The 17,833-nt window shown below is 34.0% G+C and overlaps 1 protein-coding gene and 1 long non-coding RNA gene across 11 annotated transcripts in view; both read right to left on the bottom strand.

The window, feature by feature from the left end:
• Positions 1–7,256: 7,256 nt before the first annotated feature.
• On the bottom strand, positions 7,257–8,608 carry LOC150035583 (uncharacterized). 2 transcript variants are annotated; one of them, XR_016529995.1, is made up of 5 exons: positions 8,319–8,608; positions 8,157–8,226; positions 8,015–8,063; positions 7,669–7,720; positions 7,257–7,517 (listed from the first exon to the last, which is right to left on the bottom strand). It is a non-coding gene; the product is annotated as an uncharacterized LOC150035583 (long non-coding RNA). The 2 variants fall into 2 exon arrangements; XR_016529996.1 differs by lacking the exon at positions 8,015–8,063 and having other exon boundaries at positions 8,319–8,586.
• Positions 8,609–8,971: 363 nt separating this feature from the next.
• ATRX (P-loop containing nucleoside triphosphate hydrolases superfamily protein) overlaps positions 8,972–17,833 on the bottom strand; it is an 88,658-nt gene continuing 79,796 nt past the window's right edge. For 6 of the 9 annotated variants that reach the window (XR_016529994.1, XM_090314473.1, XM_090314467.1 and 3 more), the window contains one exon: positions 8,972–9,733. Coding sequence is in view for 8 of the 9 variants with exons in the window: in XM_090314473.1 (XP_090170599.1) it covers positions 9,352–9,733 (382 nt within the window). In the remaining variant the exon portion in view is untranslated. Of the gene's footprint in view, positions 9,734–15,430; positions 15,572–15,690; positions 15,777–17,833 lie in introns of all 9 variants that reach the window. The other 3 variants (XM_090314469.1, XM_090314468.1, XM_090314470.1) reach the window with 3 other exon arrangements.

The raw sequence follows: 17,833 nt of genomic DNA on the forward strand, positions 1-17,833 counted from the left end.
CGCTTGTTCTTTCGTGTAAATGATCGTGGGGTGTTTGGTGCACGATCAGTGGAGTCGCATTGATTCGCCTGGACGATTTAAGACTCGGTTCGCCTGTTTGAACTGGAGACTCCTTGTTTTGTAATAGTTATTTTTTTTTTTTTTTTTTAAAGGATTTGAGGCATTTTTTCCCCGTTCATCAACATTTGTTTTATTATACATGAGATGTATGGTGTTTATATGGCAAAGTGTTTGACATATAGATTTGAAACCCACCTTAGGTTGTGCCATTATTCATGCATCATGTATTATAAGTGTTATAATCTAGCATGAAGAAATTACTTGAGAGCATGCACATGCATCATGAAAATATAAGAGTTATATTTGTGCATGTAGTGAGCATATTCATGCATCATCTTTATATTATAAACGTTATAGTATAAGGGTGAATGAGAGCATGTTTTGCTTAATCCATTGCTTGGTTATATAAGAGTTATATAAACGAAGTAGCAATGAATGAACAATGTATTGAGCATGACACTTAGGCTATTTATAAACATTATGAATGCTTTTCATGTGTTTGCTTAGCGTTGTGTTCGTTTTTTGTTGTCTCCGATTTTAAGTGTTATAAAGAAAATTAGAACTAAAATCGATAAGAAAGAGTTGCATGCGAACTTAGGGTGAACTCATGTTTTAAAAGGGTTTTAAAATTGGATTGAGATAGACCTAAGTTCAAGGTTCTAATGGAATTAGCAACATAGTTTAATCTTTTTAAATCGGTTTACTAGAATTAAATTGATTGACATAAAAGATTAAAATTATATTAAATCTATCTATAAGAGACCTTTTGTCTAAGGTGGGTTCTGTCTAGGCTGGGGTAATATAAAATATAGGTGTGTTATATGTGATATAACATATTATATATATATATATATATATATAAAATTAGTTATTATATATGTATATAAAATTAGTTATTATATATGTATATAAAATAAAAAATCAGTTTTAATTTAAAATAGTTATTAGGAGGGAGTTATTTGATAACCCCTATGACAACAAGTTTTTGTGTGATTTAAATTTAGTTATTTTGTAATATTTGGGAATTATTTTGAATTTTGGAGTTTGAATGGAATTATTATCAAAAGATAATTCAGTTTAAAATTTTTACTTCAGTGAAGGATTTTGGAATTTAAGTTTTAAATTAAGGAGAACTTGAGAGATTTGGATTTTTTTAATTATAATTTGGAGGAGGTAATGAAAATTAAATCAAATTATTGAGATAATTAATTTAAATTTTATTTTTCAAAAGAATTTGGGAGCTTAGTTTCAAAAGATTTGGGATTTGGAATTGGAGAGAAAAAAGGGCAGGATTTAAAGTCTATATATATTATTGGATTTAGAGAAAAGAAAGAGAGAAAAAAGGAAATTTAGAATTTACCTCTCTCCTTTTCATGCCAGACCCTCCCTCCTCTCTCGTTTTGGAAAATTGACAAAAATGACATTTTTTGAGTTTTATTTTATATTTTTTTACCCATTTTTTAAAAACAATTTTTTTTTACCTCATGAAAATGATGTAAGCATGAGAAATTTTAGTTGTACAATTACTCTTATTTCCCTTATTAAATTCCCACTTTTAATTTCAACAAACAACATACCAAATTAATTTACCAAAAATTCTTTACCACAAACATTTATTCACAAAAAATTAATTCATCCAAAATTGATTGACAAAAAATTCTTCACATTCCAATACAAAAAATTATCCACCAAAATTGATTTTCCATGTTAGAAATCATTTGCTTGTATTTATGTTTGTTTGGTTGATTGTTTCTTTTTTCTTATATAGTTATTAAAAAAAAGGATAGGAATTTTTTTTTGAAGATACCCGGCCGGGCTTCACCGGGTATTTATCAGGTACAAAGGAATGAGTTAAAATTTTCGGCTGGGCTTCACCGGGTACAAAATAGTTTAAGATACCCGGTCGGGCTTCAATAGGATTGAAGGAAATTGATTGAAATCACTTGGTCGGGCTTCACTGGGCCTTTGCCGGGTATGAAAGAAATTAATTGAACATATTTTGCATGAGCCCAATCGAGAATTGATGCATACTTGCATAGGCCTGCCCGGGAATTAGTGTACTTTGAACATGTTTTGCATGTGTCCAATCGGAAATTGGTACATGCTTGCATGGGTCCGACCAGGAATTAGTATACTTTGAACATCGAAAATTGGGGCATACTTGCATGGGCTCGTCCGAGACTTAGTGTACTTTGAACAAATTTTGCATGAGCCTGACTGGGAAATGACGTTTACTTGTATGGGCCCGGCCGGAAATTAGTGTACTTAGACCATATTTTACATGTGCCCGACTGAAAATTGGGGCATACTTGCATGGGCTCGTCCGAGAATTAGTTTACTTTGAACAAATTTTGCATGAGCCCGACAGGGAAATGACGCTTACTTGTATGGGCATGGCCGAGAATTAGTGTACTTTGAACATATTTTCATGCACCCAACCGGGAATTAATGTACTTTGAACATATTTTGCATGACCCTCGTCGAGAATTGGTGCATACTTGCATGGGCCCGGTCGGAAATTAGTGTAGTTTGAAGATATTTTGTATGAGCCCGACTAGGAATTGGCGTTTACTTGTATGGGCTTGGTCGAAAATTAGTGTACTTTGAACGTATTTTGCATGCGCCAGTTGGAAATTGATACATACTTGAATGGGCCCAACCGAGAATTAGTGTAATTTGAACATACTGTTTTTTTTGCCTGGTCCCATACCCGGGTGAGTTAACGATCGGGCCAAAAAACAATATATAACGTTCCTGGTTTCCATCTGGCCAGGCGCCATTAGCCCTGCCTGGTTACATACTCGGTCAGTTTCGTATGAAACCCGATCGGGTGGAGACCGATCTCTAGAAAAATGGTCCAATTTTTATAGAAACAATTAACTTTTATGCTTCAAATTGTTCAGAAAACGCTGAAAATTATGTTTTAAGAAAAAAATTAACATTAAAAATGAGTGGGTAATGGGAAGGGTTTGTCACTTTTGAAATATTGAAAAGCATTATAGTAATTTTACGTTGTTTGTAAAATTGTGGGTAAAAAAAAAAAAAAAATTTAAAAAGCATCTAAATTTTAAAAATAAATTTTTAAAAATAAAACTCGTCATTTTTATCGGTCATCCCCTCGTTCTCGTTTTCTTCTTCACCTATGAAGCACATACACAGATACGGCTATACGATACGGATACATCGAATACGGCGATTCGTCAATTTCTAAAAAACTAAGATACTGATACGTCTAAGGATGCGTTATTTATATATATATTTTTTAGTATATATATTTCTAAAAAAACGAGGATATCGATACGTTGAAGATACATTTTTTTTCTTTAAAAGAATCTAGGATATAAATAAATTTAGTATACAAGTTAATAACAATAACACAAAATAGAATACAAATACTGAAATACAATACAAAAAAAGCAAATGAAGAATGCTTTATATTTTGGTGGGTTTTATGGGACTCAAATGTGAAGATGGAGATTAGATAATTCTAGTCTAGACTTTGGTTCGTTATATTTTTTTCTTTTAGTTTTGAACTTGAGTAGTGAGTTTTTTTTTATTTTTTATTTTTTTTTATTTTAGATTGGAAAAGATTAAATTAGTTACTTAGTAAATAGTATCGATATTTACTACTGATTCTTTGCCTCACATGAAGTATCTGTGCTTCATAGTTCACACAAGAAACTCAGCATCGCCGTTTCTGTCAAGCCCTAACCGTCGTCGACATCAAATTCCACCACCACCCGAAGTCGCCGTACAGCCGCTGGATCCGTTCGTCGCGCCCCAGTCGAGCATCCTCCAGCCGTCAGTCACACGCTCTTTCCCTTGCTCGGCTGTCACTCTTCACGTTCAACGGAGCCGCGTCAGAATCCCTTCACTGTTCGCGCCTTCTTCTGTCTCCAGCGAACAGCTGTCGCCGAAGCCATCGGTCGCGCCAAGTTCCCGAGCCGCACGCGCCAGATCTCGTCTAGTCGTGCGCCATCCTCCAACCAGATCTGAAACCTCTGGCCTTCGTCCGAAGCCGCCACCTTCCATCTTCGTCGAAGCCACTTCCAGATCCGAGCGCTAGTCGTCTAGCCATCACCGACGCTCCTCTTCGCCGCCTGAGATCTTCATCGGATCTGTTCAAGCAACACTACTTTTAGCCGGATTTGGGTATTTTGAGTAAGTTACAAGGATCGATTTTTAGAGGATTTTGGTAACTTTTGTTGAGTTTTAGGACTTTGGCCGTTTTGGATTAAGGGGAATTGTGGAAAATTAAGTTATTAACTTTGGATTTAATCTATGTTCACGTTGGCAATTAAATTGAGTTTTAGAATTTGGTTAATTGGATTTAGACCCAAAGGATAAATTTAAAATTTTGGATTTATTATTTTGGGCCGAGGGTGCTAAATTAAATTTGTAGTTTATGTTATTGGGTGAATTCAAGTCTTCCAAAAGTTTTAAGAAGATTAATTACTTGGATTAAGATTTGTGACCAAAATTTGAGGTAAGTAATATTTTATTACTAGAACCGCCTATGTGACAGACGATAAATTTAAGATTAATTTTGAGGATACTAAGATGGTTTACATCGAGATGCATAAGGATAGATAAGATGATCTTGATTATATTTTGAAGCATGTTATGAGTGCTAGCATAAACTAAGTTATTTTGTTATATGATTTGCTAGGTGAACATTGTGCATGATGATATGTATTTGCATGTTGTGGGACTATTTTATGATGCATGTTATGTTTATGATAGTGGCAATTACTCCTACTCGTAACTAGATACCCACCAGAGGTGGTGATCTCTTTTGAGATTTCATTAGAGGTTTGTGTTTTTTTCGGGATTCACCAGAGGTGGTGATTTCCTTTGGGATTTACTAGAGGTTTGTGTTTTCTTTGAGATTCACTAGAGGTGTTGATCTCCTCTGGTGAATCTCCTTCGTCAGAGGTTTGTGTTTCCTTCGGATACTCTCCCTCACTCAAAATTGACCATTGAAGCCCACGCCTCTCAGTGGTTCTCTATTTGAGAATAACGGAGAAGAACACGTGGTAGTGTCCGGGTTTTGGAGTTTTGTTGCTCTGTTCGTTAGTTCAAGGGAAGGATTCAAATTGATCGTGATCGGAGAGAATTTGTGAAGAAATTTGTTATTCAAGGGAAGTTCACCATTTCCCTTTTTTTTCTTCTCAATTTCAGTGAAAAGCATGCTTAGATTGAATCTTGTTTATCATAGTTTTTCTGTCCTCTGCATTATGAATGTTCTATAAAATAAAATTGGGACACGATCCTTTCGTTGCAGGTACACACATACTCCTTCAAGCCCATCTTTGAAAGACCCAACTAATTCCCTCCATAACTCAACCCAATCCAACCTCACTAATTACTCGTGCAATGGTTTCAACTCTTACGTTCATGGTGCCACTTGCAACAGTGGTCGTATTTACCACGGAGACGAATGGTATGGAGTCGGAGGTTGGGTAGGAGAAAGAGGAAAGAGGGGATAGAAAAAATATTTTTTAAATATAAAAATATTTCGTTAAAATTTAAAATAATAAAAAAATATGAAAAATGGGAAGAAGGACCTTTTAAACCTATTTTGCAAAATTAAGGGACTAAAATGGTTAAATTAAAACTTTATGGACCAATTGCACCTATTCTTAAAACTTAGACTAAAAAGGTAATTTTTTTTCCAATATATTATTATTATTATTATTATTATTATTATTTTATGAATACCAAAAGAAGCATGTAATCTCACAATTATGAACTTCCTAAAATGGTTTTTTTTTCAAAGCCTACACAAGTAAGGATAATTACTCCAAAAATCTAAAGATTGTTGCCCTTGTAAATGAAAGCAAGAATGGACAAGAAGTTTCAAAGGAAAAAACAAGGTATATTTTATATGTGCAAAACTATATATTTGAATTATCTAGAAATAAACCAGAGTATATTTGATGATTGTATGAACAAGATAATTTGTACAATATATCGTCTTATATGCCAAACAATATATGCAATGTATATTTACACATTCCAGTATATTTCTAAACACACAAAAATAAATAAATCATGGTCTATGCGATGTATATCTACATTTTTCAATATATTATCACTAAATTCTACATATGCTTGATATCTCAATGAAGATGTGATCAATTTTTAAATAGAAATATGGAAGCAAATTAGTGAAATCTCATAAAATGAATGAAATATTAATGTGAAATATCATGCGTTAAATAAATTTCAATTGAAATTAATAAATAACAGAAACAAAGTCAAAATTAAAAAATGATGTTAATAAAGAAAGAACTAAATATTTTGAAAATTTATTGATGACATGTAAATAATTATATTAAAATAAAATCCTTACATATAATGGACAGTAAATCTGAAAATGATAATTTTTTATTTTAAAATATTGCAAAATTAAAATATGAGAGAAAATTTATCAAAAAGTTAAAAATGTCTTAAAATGTTATTGAAATCTAGTCAGGGGAGTCAGTTTGATAATCTTTTGACTATCTAGATGTCATTTCAATTTTATTTAGGGAATCAAATTTAATGAAAACTAATTAAACTAAGCCTAAGAAAACAATAAAAGTAACAAAGTATAAAGATTTTCTACCACGAATCGTCATAAAGTATAGATTTCATCAATAAACCTACTAAACTCATTTGTTTTAACTCTTGAACCAATTAACACAATAAGATCACTACTATAAATTTGACCTTTGTTGATGGTAAAAAAAAATGTCGGCCAAAAGGTGTCAAGTAAGCCAACATAAAAAAACATGACCATCAGGAAAACTTGATTTATTGACGGCCAAAAAACGTTACTAAAACCCTATATTGACGTTTTTGTTCATCAAGTAAAGGTACTTTGACTTTTTTGTCCATCAACTATATGGAAAAATGTCAAGGAAAATACTTTTGTTGATACTTTTCGAATGTCAAAGGTAATATTAATATTTTTTGTCCATCAACTATTTTTAAAAATGAAATGAAAATATTTTTATTGACGTTTTTTTGCATGTCAAAAAATATTTTATTATCTATTAACATATATTTTTATTGACGGTTTTTAAGCATCAACTATACACTTTTCTTGACGTTAATCCGTCAACTATATACAACTCCAAATTTTCAATAGCACATATCTACATTTATATCATCAGACCATCTCATTGAAACAAATAACATATTCAATAAACTTACTATCCAACGAATCAACCAAGTAATTTTCATTAATCAACCAATAAAACAACATTTCTACAAACAATTATTATCTAAAAATTTGTTCATATAATACCCAACTCTACCAAAGTTGACATCGTATCCTAAACTAATACGTACTAAACTATTGGTGCATCATGTAACAAAAATTCATCATATATAGTGTCCTATAAAGTTATAGTGTACTCGACTCTCTCCGTGTCTAGTTCCAATTGACTGTAAAATATTTGTCTCGTCAACTGCAAACAAACAAGTTAATGTAATTTATTAACAAAATGGTACTAAGTACAAACATTATAGTTAGAGAAGATAGTCTAAGAAAATGCATACCATATCCATAATCATTTTACAAAAATGGGAAAAAATCCGAATAAAGACAGAGAAACTAACCTCTTCCTTGTCCACAACTGAAGGCATATCGTTTGGAGAAGCCTTTGAGACTCTGAATCAAACAAAATCACGATTTCAAAACTCGCTGATCCACCAAAAAAGGATCAATTTATTTAGAACAAATTGAAAAGGCAATTTCTACAAACTCAACAAGTTTCCAGGATTTAGCTCCCTTACCACAATTTCTAAAATTTTCAAGATTTACAACATATCACAAAATATTCAGAAGAAAAAATTCCCAAATTGAGAAGAGCATCAATGACCCATAAATAAACAATAAATTTAAATTCCAACCTTCAGAATCTAATTCCTTAAAACACTCCAAAAAGTCATCAAACTGACTTACACAAGATTCAACTTGGTCAAAATACGCTCCAAATTTTCAGCAAGGCTTCCTACTTTGCAAGAAATCAAGAATAGGGGTTGAAAACCCAAATTACAGAAACTAAAAATAACTACAAAAAGGGTTTCAAAGTCTCAAAACTTACCAAAAGGACCAATCGTACGCTAACCTTGCTGGACAACGACTCATAACTCTTCAAAGCTTCATTCAAACCTCTAAAATCATGTGCAGATTGACAATTATGCCAAAAATTCAATGGGTATATCCCCAAACTCAAAGAAAAACCCATAAAGTAGCAAAATCTTACCCACAACCAACAATTCCGGCAAAGACCGACGATAGTGGCAGCGGTCGGAGGAGAATATGTGGCGGCAATGCTCAACTATGGCAACGATGGTGGCTGGAACTCAAGATAGAGTAATGCCAAGAGTTAGAGAGAGAAATCCAACGCGACAGCAACTCTGATGCTGACTGACAGCGGTGGCAGTGGTTGGACAATCAAGGTCCAACAACGATAAGTCACGAAAAGTTAGGCGTTTGGCGTTTGGTTGCGTGAGAGAGGGTTAGAGAGAGAGTAGGGGTAGGGGACGTTTTCACAAAATAACAAATTTTAAATAGATTGATATGTGATAAACGTTGATGAAATCTATCAATGCCTATCAATATATTGTTATTTCTGTAATAGTTTGATATTTTTTTTCTGTTCTTTTTTTCTAATTGGCACACCAAATCCCAAGTCCCCTGAAAATGAAAAATACTTAGGTGCACGCATTATTTTAGTGTATTTGACTAAATTGTCCGACCATAATTTACCATATAATAAATTCTTCCTTTTTGAAATATTTTATTTTTTTTTCTATGTGAGGGTGAGATGCATAAAAATGGGTATATCTTGCCTTTAAAAACTTAACAAACATAAAAATTCCCCTAACAATAGGTACAAAGCAATGAATCAAAATGTAACAAGAACTAGCTGCTATTTCATTCAACTTGTATATTAAATGTATCATAAAAAACAAATCTATACAGACCAGGTTTCAACTAACCATTATGAAATATTATACCCATCTCTCTATCAACTTCATAACCCCACAAAAAAATAGAAAGAGAAAAAAAAAAAAAAAAAAAGAAAAGAAAGAAAAGACCCTTTCACATTGTTGCCAAAAGAAAGGAAAAAGAAAAAAGGCATGAGGACTGCAGAGATGCCAATTATAAATGAGAATGAGGGTGGGGCTTCATGTTACAAAAAGGAATGGCTATGCTCTGTTAGAAGAACTGAACTTAAGTGGGGCTGCAATAGCAAAAAAGCATAAAATAGACAAAATGGAAGAAGCTGTTGTTCATTTCCCTAACTTGCCATCTTTGTTGAGGTCTTCCCAGCTTATCTCCTGTGCACATTCCCCACATACTGTACTACAACCAACCTTTGTCCCCTGACTTCTGAGTGTAAGCAAATGGGAAAGATTAGTGCATTTACGAGAAACGAATCGGTTCCTTGCTCTTGATTGTGCCAGATCGATAGTCTCGGGTATAGGATGGGCGATGGTGGGCGTGGTTAACTTTTGCTCAGATATAACATCCCCTGGTGGAACTTTCTGCACTTCCTCCCATTCTAATGATTTTCGGTATACTTCCCATGCCATGTCTTGCTCCTCCTTGGATAGTTTCTCCTCTTCATTCTCTTGGAGTAGCGTTTCGTGCTCGTGGTAATTGGCAACCCACCTGAATAACGAGAGGGCATTAATACTATATAACATGGAATTTGGGGAAAGAATTTCTATACTAAGAATAGTGAACATGAAAAATACATAATCACACCACATTTTCATTCCCGTTGTACTAAGAAAGAGAAACTTAGTTTATTTTGGAAGAATATAATCTTCTAGCCAGCCAAGAGAAGGCATCTTCATGCCGAAATGGAAGTGGGTAATCTTGTGATTTTAGAATTTGTCAACAGATGTTAATAGGTTTTCTTAGTTAGGACTGTTGGTTATTTCTTATTAATAGTTTATAGTAAAGGCCAAGAGTGCTGACATTCTCAATTTCGAAGTGTTTTTTTAACAATGACTTTCATCAAGTATTCTTGGGGTTTAACATCTTACATGCTATGTTGCATTAGAATGTTAAGATTTAAATAGAATAAATAGAAGTAAAACGCTTTTGAGATCATAAATCAGCTGAGTTGTTTGATAGTCATTAGGACAAAGTGAAAATGGTAAAATGAACTTTGGAAAAATGAATTAATCCCATTGTTGTAACTAACTCGGATATTTAAAATATTATAAGGTCAAACAAGTATCTCACAAAATTTGTTGAATGTGTAAATTAGCTAAAATGCTCATGGCTAACAAAATTATGTATATAACGTTATAGCACTAATATAAGAATTGTTATAAAATTGTAAATACCATTGTGTTGGAATTTCATGTGTATTATGTATATATTCCTCGATTATATTTATAAAAACATTTTCCATGTTGGTAGTTGGTTTTTCTTCTATATATGAAGACAATGTATTTGAAAAAATAAATTAATATTTTCTTCCCCAATTCAAGTTGGTATATCAAAGCAACAATTCTAAGGGGTCTCTAGACCCTGGTCACCATCTAAAATCCTAGCTGCTGCTATTAACATTTAGAACCTAATTGCTGTTTGAACGATCACCCTACCTCCCAACAAACCTCTTCGGAAGCAAGGTTGTGCAGCCTCTGATGTCATTTTTTATTCTTTTCTTGCAATGGCTGCAATCTAGCGTTCGTAAGTGTTGTTTGTCACTGAATTTCATGTCCTTTGTTGCCATCGCTCGTGTCCCCTGCCACTACTTGCGAATCACGGTATAAGGTGTAGGTATTTGACATTGTGGTTTGTTTGTATTTGTAGGTCTCTAAAACATATTAAATTGTATGCAAAGGTTTGGTTCAGACCTCGTGGTTCAATCCGGTTCAATATCAATTTGGTTTGGTTCAACATTTGATTCACTTTATTTGGTATTGGCCATTGGAGCATAAGCACGTATCTTGTCCCCATCTACTTCAATTCCATTCACAGAAAGATACAAAAACATGCTTCTTTCCATTGGCAAATATTATTGTCCTTCAACACATTGAAATCGACCTTGAGGCACTTCAAATGGGTCTAAAAGATCTGGACAATAGACAGGATATCATCGAAGAGTACCAACACAACCCAAGCAAGTGTAAAATACCTGATTCATCGATGATTGAAATGTGATCCAGGCATTTGTTAAGCTAAAGGTGTCGCCATAAATCCATAGTGATCCTTGTGAGTACAAAAATCTGTCTTTGCAATGCCCCTTTCATTCATACAGATCTGACGGTAACCAAATTTAAGGTCAAACTTTGGATACACGATAGATCCATGGAGTTCTTCTAACAACTCTTCAATAACGGGAATCATAAATTTTATATAATTGTAGCTTTATTCAATTCTCGGTAGTGAAGACAAAATTTCCATTCCCAACTTTCTTCTTAACCAATAATATGGGTCTAGAAAAAGGGGACCGAAATTGGGCCTAATAATCCCTGATGCCATCTCACTAACCAAGCGTTCATTCTCATTCTTCTGCACATGACCATATTTATATGGTCTAACATTGACTGGATTCTCCCATTCTTTCAGTTGAATACAATGATCAACATTTTGTTTCAAGAAGAAACCCCCATATGGAAGGTGGAACACATCTCTAAATTCTTCAACTTTTGCACTTCTGCAAGACAATCTAGGAGTATCCTCTCCTTCATTGCTTTCATCACTACTCGCATAATTCTACCTTACCCTTTGTCTTGTTTTGACCAAATTTTTGTCAACATTCACAATATGACTTCGACTCTAGTAAGCAAGGGATCTCCTTTCGGGGTGACCTTATTTCATCGGCCCAAAAGGTCATCATGGGAGCCATTCAATCACCCCCATGATACCTCTTTTTCAAACCACTGCATTCCGAGGATACATTTATACTTCCCAAATCATCGGCAGGAAATTGTCCTTTAACTGCCAAATCCAGCAAAGGAACCACCACGACGTTACAAATGCCCTTTCCTCTCACCGCTAGCCAGCTTCCCATTACTATTTCATAATGTGAAGTTTCGGTAAGTAGCAACTTCAATTCCTCAATGACCTCTGAGATATAAAATTATGGGTAGCCCCATAATTGATTAGCACCACCAGTTTTTAATCTTGGATTTCACCTTTAATCTTCATTGTTCCATGAGAATAAAACCATACGACTGATTTTAGAGATAGCTTCGTTTGTTCTTCAATCTCCACTTTATTGTTCCCTGCCTTCTCCCCATAATCTTCTACTTTAGTAATCACTTCGTCTTCTTCCCCTGCCCACCAAAAGCCTTAGTTCTCTAACACCATCATCGTATATTGAGTGGCTCCTTGTCAAATCCATATGCAAGGGTGCCAAATGGAAGATTGCTCAAAATGTACTATAAGGGGAGGTATAGTGTTGACTCTCCACCACCCCTGGGTCTCATGGCCTAAGTGAGCAATCCTATGGCACATGCATGTATCATGACGTATGGCAAGCATTGCAAGACAAATGTCTTTAGCATTTTCCATGGAAAATAAGATATCATTGATAGTACCAGGTGGCAAGGGTATTGCATCTCTTCCTATGAGCCGAAGGTTTCAATATAACTACGAGCTTACACCCAGTATGCAATTTTGACTCGGCACGGACACACGAGGGTTCATTCCTTGACATATCTGGATGGATGGATGTCTGGGAAGCCTCAAGTTGGAAGCTTGCCCATAGGTTGATTATCGATAAGCGTGACTGAGCAGGAGAGAAAGTCGATGATATCCAAACATTCGAGATGGCATTCAAAAGCATCACTGGAACTTGATAGTTCCCAATTGGCATGATACTTGCCTAAGTTGTCTCGATAAGCGTTGTAATGACCTGATAAAGCCTAGTAGGTGACCATTGGACCAATAGCAATCCGGTAGGTGCCAATGTAGACTAGTAGAGCCCAGTAAGCATTATTATGCCTCGACAAGTCTTGTTAAGTGACCAAATCACCCTGTAAGACCTAATGGAGTGTTAAAAGCCTGACCCAACAAAGGGTCCAACACATCTCAGTAAAGTCTCAAAGTGATGTAGAAGCATGGGGCCATGTTGTCAGGAACCAGATGTAAGGAGATGCGATGTTGCATTGTGAAGGTCTTTGTTGGAATTCTTTTTATTTAGCAACATTTATGTATAGATATTCTTTATCAATATTTTCCTTTTGTATTGCTATTCTCTCTCCTTATTTGTAATGGATCTCTCTTCTATGAGAAAACCTATGTTACACATATGATGTATGTAGAAAAGATAAAAATATCTTGTACCCTCTCAAATCCTAGATGGTATCAGAGCACTAAATCCTAGTAGCCTAAAAAAACCCTAGCCGTCACCTAGTCTCACCATTGCTAGAACCCTAGCTGCCAAGAGAAATGACACACTTAATTTCCAGCATTGTCTAGTAGGTTTGCAATTGTAGGGTAACTTAACTGTAGCCCTAGGGTACAACCACTGTCCTTCGTAGACCAATCCACTGTAGCCCAATCCATTGACCGTTGCATAGGTCTTGAAACCCAAGTTGAAAAAGACATTCAACGTGGTTTTGGTTGACCTTACACCATTTTCGTCTTTGTTCATGCTTTCTGCCTCTACCGTCATCGTCGGTGCCCGTCGCCATTGCCATCGTTTGTGCCTACCATTTCCATCTTCACTGTTCGCACCTTCCATCATTCCCTTCACTGATTTGGTGGGTCCTTCACATAGCTGTCGTGCTTCAGTGGTTGGTTTTGATTTTTTTTTTTTTTTTGGGTCCAATTCACTATTAATCCGGTTTGGTTCACTATCTAGTTTGGTTTGGTTCAAGCCATCATCTCGCACAATTCAAGATTTGGTCTAACATCTGGTTTGGTTCACTGGTTTTATTCAAAATTTGGTTCATTACTATATCTCATTTCTCAATACTTATTTTTTCTATAATGTTACAAAAGCAAATTCATCAACTTCTGAAGCTACTATAAACCAATTTATCTACTAATAATTCTTGTGTTTCTTTGACACAATCAGGTGATCATCCTAAGACCTTCTCTTGTAGTCATTCTTCTCCATGGATCATCAACTCCAGAGCCAAAAATCATATGATCGGTTCTTGTTCTTTTTTCGACTCATTCTCCATTATATTGCAATGAGAAAATTAGAAACTGCAGATAGAAGTTTTACCTCTATTGCAAGAAAATGAACCATTAAATTGACTGACAAAATCTCTATGTAGTATGTCCTTCATGTTCCAAAATTAACTAGTAATCTTTTATCTGTTAGCAAACTTTCTAAAGATTCTAATTGTCATGTTATATTCTTTGAATCTCATTGTATTTTTTAACATTAGGACTCAGAAAAGATGATTGGGAGTGTAGGATGCTTAATAGCCTTTACTACTTTGATGAAGGGTCTTTTAACGGTAAAATAACTCAAGGTCTCAGTAGTATTAGTCCTTTCTTTGTTAAAGGGAAAATTACTCTTTGGCATTTTCGACTAGGACATCCTAGTTTTTCTCATCTCCAGTATTTATTTCCTGATTTATTTAAGGGAATTGATTGCTCTGCTTTTGATTTTGAAAGCTGCATTTTTGGAAAAAAAAAATCATCGTTCAAATTATTTACCTAAACCTTACAAAGCTTCCAAACCTTTTTATTTGATTCATAACAATGTTTAGGGTCCATAAAAAATTCGTACTCATGATGGAAAAAGATGGTTTATTACTTTAATTAACGACCATACTCATCTATCTTGGGTTTATTTAATGGAAAAGAATATGAGGTGAAAGATATTTTTAAATATTTTAACAGTATGATCGAAACTCAATCTCAAACCAAAATTTGCATTTTACATTCTGATAATGGAACAAAGTTTTAATGAATCTTTTGGGGGATTTTTTAAGAGAAAAAGGTATTGTTCATCTGTCCATATGTCGAGATATTCCCCAGCAAAATCGAATTGCAGAACGAAAAAAATAGGCATTTACTTGCGACAACACGTGCTATAACGTTTATCCTGAATGTTCCAAAATATTTATGGGGAGATGTCATTCTCACAGCTACCTACCTCATAAATAGGGTGCCTAGTAAGATCTTGAATTTTAAAACTTCCCTTGATTGTTTTAAAAACATTTTTCCAAAATCCTGCATATATTCTAATATACCTCTTAAAGTTTTTAATTGTACTGCTTATGTTCACATACTCAGTTCCTTTCAATCCAAGCTTGATCCTAGGGCTATTAAATGCATTTTCTTGGGTTACTCTTCAAGTAAAAAAAGGTTAGAAATGTTTTGATCTTCAGACAAAAAAATGTAGTATGGATGTGTTTTTTTAGAAAATCAACCATATTTTACCCACAATTCTCTTCTGGAGGAGAAACAAAATGTAGAAGATAATTCTTGGGATGTTTGTGTTCCACTTCCTAGCCGTGCTTGTCCTGATGTTACTAGTCCTTCGATGCAAGTGTAGCCAATTTTCAAATAGGGGGAGAAATCCTACAAAATGATCATACTGATCAAGTTCCGAAGCCTAAGAACTTGAGAGTTCACACTAGAAGAAAATTCAATCAAAAGAGCCATGGCTAGATAGATGATGGGAAGTCGAAGAAACTAACGTGAATTGGCACCAATTGTGTATGACCTTGATGTTCCCATAGCCATGAGAAAAGGTATCAGGAATTGTACCAAATACCCTAGCAAACTACATGTCAAATCAAAATTTATCAAAGAATCATACAACCTTCACAACTAGGATAAATAACTTGATTGTTCCAAGGAATATACATGAAAATTTAGAAGACCAAAATTGGAAAGTAGCAGCAATGAAAGAGATGAATGCGAGATGAATGCTCTAAAACAAAATGGTACCTAGGAAATAGTAGAGTTACCAAAGGATAAGAAACCGATGGGCTGTAAATGGGTAATTACCATTAAATGTAATGCCGATGGTAGTATTAAGAGATATAAGGCCAGACTTGTAGCTAAAGGCTCAAACATATGGGATTGATTATCAAGAAACCTTTTTGTTCCCATTGCAAAAATTAACTCTATTAGAGTTCTTATGTATCTTGCAATTAATTCAGATTGGTCTCTTTACCAGCTAGGCGTGAAAAATGTCTCTTGATGGTGAACTTGATGAAGAAGATTTTATGAGTTTACCACCAGGTTTTGAAAAGGAACTTGGTCAAAGTAAAATCTGCAAACTAAGAAAATCTCTCTATGGTCTTCAACAGTCTCCGAGAGCTTGATTTGAGCATTTTGGTAAAGTCATGTCTAGTTATAGATTTCATTCAAGTTAAGCAGATCATACTATATTTTACAAACACTCTTAAGAATATTAAGATCTCAATTTTAATTGTCTATGTAGATGGTATTACTCTCACCGGTGATGATGAAGCAAGCTTAACAAATCTCAAGAAAAAACCTTGCAAATGAGTTTCAAAATAAGGATTTGGGAATATTGAAATATTTTCTTGGGATGAAATTTGTAAGATCAAAGGAATGCATTTTTGTTAAATCAACAAAAATATGTTTGTCCTACTTGAAGAAACAGCACATGGCTACAAAGTAGCAAATATCAAATGAGTGTTAACTGTTAAGAATATTTAGAAAAGTATGTATGTAGTTGGAAAAAGAAAGAGAGAAAAATTTAAAAATAAAAGAAAGAAAGAAATATAGTGGGTTAATTGTTGTTCATTACCAAAAAAATATAAAATAAAATAAAATAAAATAAAATAAAACTTTAAAAAATAAAAGAAAATTATTGCAATCTATATTTTATTCAAACAAAGATGGGTAGAAATATTGAATAAAAAAGTTTCAAAATAAATGTAGATCATTTAGAGTTCAAAAAATTGCACTAAATACCATGAATATATGAACTCAATTTTGCATCCCAAACACAGATATATGAACTCTAGACCTTATATCTCAACTCAACACCCCAAACAGTCTCTTATAAGTTATAATGACTTGACTAGTCATAGCATATTCAGTGAGTATTGTGAGTCAGTATATTTCTTGCCTATAGTTGGTCATTGGGTTGCATTAGAATAGATTTTATGTTATTTGAAGATTGCTCTCGGGCGTGGTTTATTACATAAAGAATATGGTTATATTAATATTGAATGCTTCTCAAATGCAATTGGACAAGATCTAAGAAAGACAGAAAACCAACTTCAAGATATTTTGTATTTGGTGGTTGTAATTTGGTTTCTTAAAAAAGTAAGAAACAAAATGTGATGTCATGTTCAAGTGTTGAACCAAAACACAGAGCAAAGACACAGTGTATAAATGGGTTTGGATATATCAACCTCTTGTTGAATTGGGGTTTGATATCACGACACAAACTAAATTATGGTGTGATTATCAAGCAGCTCTTCATGTTGCATCTAATCCAATATTTCATGAGAGGACTTAACAAGTGAAGTCTAGTTTCATTTTGTATGTGAGAAAATTCAACAAGGTCACGTATCCTTAGAATATGTGAAGATTGAGGATTAGTTAGGAGATATCTTCACGAAAACCTTAAATGAAAAATGTAGATTCTCTCTCTCACAAGGTGGGCATGCTTATGATATATGTTCCAACTTAAGGGAGAGTGTTATAGTGCAACTATTAATATTATTATATTATTGTAAATATCCTTGTTATATTGTCCTTTACAGTCTTTTTACCTTCTCCTACTTAGGTTACCCTTATGTATAAATCTATTTTCAGTGAATGAAATAGAATTATTATGATTCTCCGAAATCTCAG

The sequence above is a fragment of the Benincasa hispida genome, chromosome 6 (assembly GCF_027475165.1).
Source record: "Benincasa hispida cultivar pf3 chromosome 6, pf3_genome.v1.1, whole genome shotgun sequence".
In the NCBI taxonomy this organism is placed as follows: domain Eukaryota; kingdom Viridiplantae; phylum Streptophyta; class Magnoliopsida; order Cucurbitales; family Cucurbitaceae; genus Benincasa; species Benincasa hispida.